Raw genomic sequence first — 3,425 nt, forward strand, 5'->3', positions numbered from 1 at the left:
ATCCTGGACCGGGTCATGTGATCCTCTGACAAAAACACATTCAGGATCGGAAGAGTCCTCCTCCTTCCTGGAACCTGGATTACCAGCAGGAGACCTGGCCCGTGTAATCCAGGATCTAAGAATGGGGACTATGAGTCTTCGTCACGTCTTAGAGACAGATTCACTTCAGTAGGTTAAGTTATAAACTGGGATGTAAAAAGATATAGAATATAGTTGGGAGGAGAAATCTAGGTTTGGCTGGAAAAGAAGCATTGAGCATGCTCCCATCCTTTCGTTAAAATGTGTGTCCATCCAAGACCAACATGTGCCCGCCTTATTATGTTCAAGGAGTTTTTATAAAAACTTTTATTCTTTTTTTTTTTTTTTTTTACTTATTTTCTTCAAGTCACATCTTTCCTGTTTCATGACTGACTTCCTGTGAGTCTGACTCAAAGCCAGACTCTACCACTGGAGCAGTTTCACTCATTTCGGTTATTTATCTGAGGGCTCAGCTGCTGTCGTGTCGGTTGCGGTGAAAACCTGCAGCCTGACATCACATTTAGAGAGAGAGAAGAGTCTTACAGTGCCCTCTCTCTCTCTCTCTCTCTGTGCGTTTGTGTGTGTGTGCATCACCCTGAGGCCGTGACAGGAGGAAGATGGTGGGACAGGAGAGTGAGCGTCAGCGACAGCATGGACACCAGAGTCACATTTGTCTCCATCCACGGAATGATCTCAAACAGAAGGAGCACAGCTGATCTCATTGATCAATGTAATTGACATACAAAATAAATACACTCAGAGAGTTTGTGTGCTGGACCTAATTTTTTTTTCTCTAAATTGACTTTTTCTTAATGTTTGACTTTCTTTTTTTTTGACTGAGAAAAGACAGGTGTGACTGATGGACGTGTCTCTGAGTCACCATGTAAAGATGAAGGATTTCAAAATACTTGATGTAAATGAAAACTACTGAAACAGAAAACATTAAGAAAACATTAAAAGCACTTTTTTGTCTTCACTTGTTTTTAGCCACGTTTGTCACATGTGGCAAAAGATGCAACACCCAAAGAACTTTTCATCATCTGGGGAAAATTTTATTTTGTCCATGATTTCACTCGTGGCCACTTCATGGTAAAATACTTGTAAGATGTACAACATCCCCATCAGCTATACTTTGTGATTATTGCCAATTACAAATGTTAGCATACAGATTTTCTAAAACTAACAACAAAATGACATGTTAGCATGATAGCTAGCATCTTGCCTGCCATAATAGTTTATCCCTCTTTCTCAAATTATGACTAAATGTATCTGTTATCAGGCTTTGTTTTAATATTTGTTGACCTTCTATTCCAGACTTTAAGTCGAACAAAAACTACCTTCTCATAAACAAAATACAACACAATACAAAAGGCCAACAGTCATGAATGCTTGCCCTCATGTAATTAAATCATTTAACAATAATAATAATAATAATAATAATCTAAAACAATCCAATTAGAACTTCAGAACTTCAACATATTACAGTAACCTTCTTCACAGTTTGTTTTAACAGGAATGCGTCTCTGGAGCATTTTCACGGATCACATGTTTACACTGTACCTGCAGCCCAGAAAAACATGAATGAATCTCTGTTTGGCTTGTTGCGTTTGGTGTTTTTCGTTCTTGGAACTGGGTGCAGTGCTACAGGGAAGAGATGAAGCCTCTCAGCAAAACAATTTGAAGCAGCAGCACTGTAGCACTTAACCTGAGAGGATGGCTGGCCGTCCCTGTGAGGAGTTTGGCGTCTTTGGACGCGGAGATGACCCGGCTGAAGGTGGGGTGGATGTGCCTGAAGTTGTTCTGCAGGGGAGTCACCTGCTCTGCGTCCTCCTCTGTGGAGAAGATCTGCGAGGTAAACTGAGCCAGCTGAGGGGAAAATATGAAAATGATTCATTCACAAGCAGCCATTTTGATATTTTCTCTCATAGAATGGTTGAATGTATGATTTGAAATGACTTCTTTTAAGACTCACTTGGGACCATGAGATGTAGATGGGAACTTCATACAAAGTCCAGACAACTGCTTGGGAGCAAGGAGGGGTGGTGAGGCTGCCGTAGTAGCGGTAATACTGACTCATATTATGTTGAGGCAGAAGACTTATCAGTGGAAATGGCTTGATTTTTGTAGTTTGTCCTTGAATACGATGCACAACAATAATTAGAAGAGTTACAAACAACACAAACAGCAATCAAAAGTGTATATTTGTGTGTTTCCTCGAACCTTTGTAAGCTACAGAAGAGAGTTTTTGGGATATATGCCCAAAATACACATTGTCTGCGTAAACAACCTGCATGTAAGGACAAAAATCAGGATTTACTGATTAGAAATTCTTGAATATATGTGTATTAAACAAATTTGACACACTGACATCAATAAAGAATCCAAGGACAGCAAGTCCCAGTGGATCATTCAGGGCGGTTGTCAAATTTGGATAGATGGACCTCAAGTTGACTATGTGCATCTGGAAATAAAAAGAGAAAGCACAAAGACATGAAGGGCGCTGCACCGATCTGCTCCACAGCAGGGTGTGACAGTGTGGAGCTGCCTACTGACCATACTGTACCTCCATTGGGTATCTGCGTTTGTCCACCGTGTGCTCGGAGCCGTTCGTGGCCGGGCCTCCCCAGTGGAAGTGCACCTGGACGGTGTGGTACACATCTGGGAGACCACCACCGCTCACTGACATCCCGCTGCTGACCTGCAGTACGACTGGAGGAAAGAGTAAACACCACCAACGGAAACGCACAACAGACAGTAGTGCACATGTTCAGGACAGCGGCTGGAGAATATTCACCTGAGTGTCCATCGTTTTCAACCGTCCAGTGGCCAGTTTGGACCACATCGAAGCCGTCCAGATGTAAAGACCCCAGAGAGTCATTTCTGGTCATCCGGTGGTCAATGTTGATGGGGGAGTGGTGCTCTTCAAGTAAAGGGTGGCATGACGAGAACATGTCTCCCCATGCGTATGGATCTGAGGATGGCAAACACGTCCAAGACAGAAAAAGAGTAATCACAACGCAAAGCAAGTTCATTTAGCTTAGCAATAATTACAACAACTATTTAAATTTCACAGCAAAATTTATTTCAAATTATTTACCACAAAGTGTAAATATTATGGTACAATAAGTGTTTTAATAAAAGTCCACTCTCTTCAACTTGCTGCGTGTTTTCAGATAAGCAATCAGTTCATGTGTTACTCACCACAATGAGGCTCATTGTAACAGTAGTCCTCTGGAACATAAGAACAGACATACATTTTACACAAACGTATATTTTCTTCAATCTAATTTTATCAACTCACATTTAATAGGATTTACATATGAAATGTCATTTGTGCAGGATGATACAAAAGCAGGACCCTCACCTGAATCTGCATATGATACCACCATCATGAGGAGAGCAGCAGT

General features: G+C 41.4%; 1 protein-coding gene across 1 annotated transcript; it reads right to left on the reverse strand.

Moving 5' to 3' along the window:
* Positions 1–1,368: 1,368 nt before the first annotated feature.
* Positions 1,369–3,425, reverse strand: car15 (carbonic anhydrase 15). The gene is made up of 8 exons (XM_029516376.1): positions 3,383–3,425; positions 3,220–3,249; positions 2,813–2,989; positions 2,582–2,727; positions 2,387–2,479; positions 2,239–2,305; positions 1,991–2,151; positions 1,369–1,884 (listed from the first exon to the last, which is right to left on the reverse strand). Exons 1-8 carry the CDS (start codon positions 3,408–3,410, stop codon positions 1,660–1,662), a joined length of 927 nt encoding a protein of 308 aa, XP_029372236.1. The 5' UTR covers positions 3,411–3,425; the 3' UTR covers positions 1,369–1,659.

This window comes from Echeneis naucrates, chromosome 12, assembly GCF_900963305.1.
Source record: "Echeneis naucrates chromosome 12, fEcheNa1.1, whole genome shotgun sequence".
NCBI classification, from domain to species: domain Eukaryota; kingdom Metazoa; phylum Chordata; class Actinopteri; order Carangiformes; family Echeneidae; genus Echeneis; species Echeneis naucrates.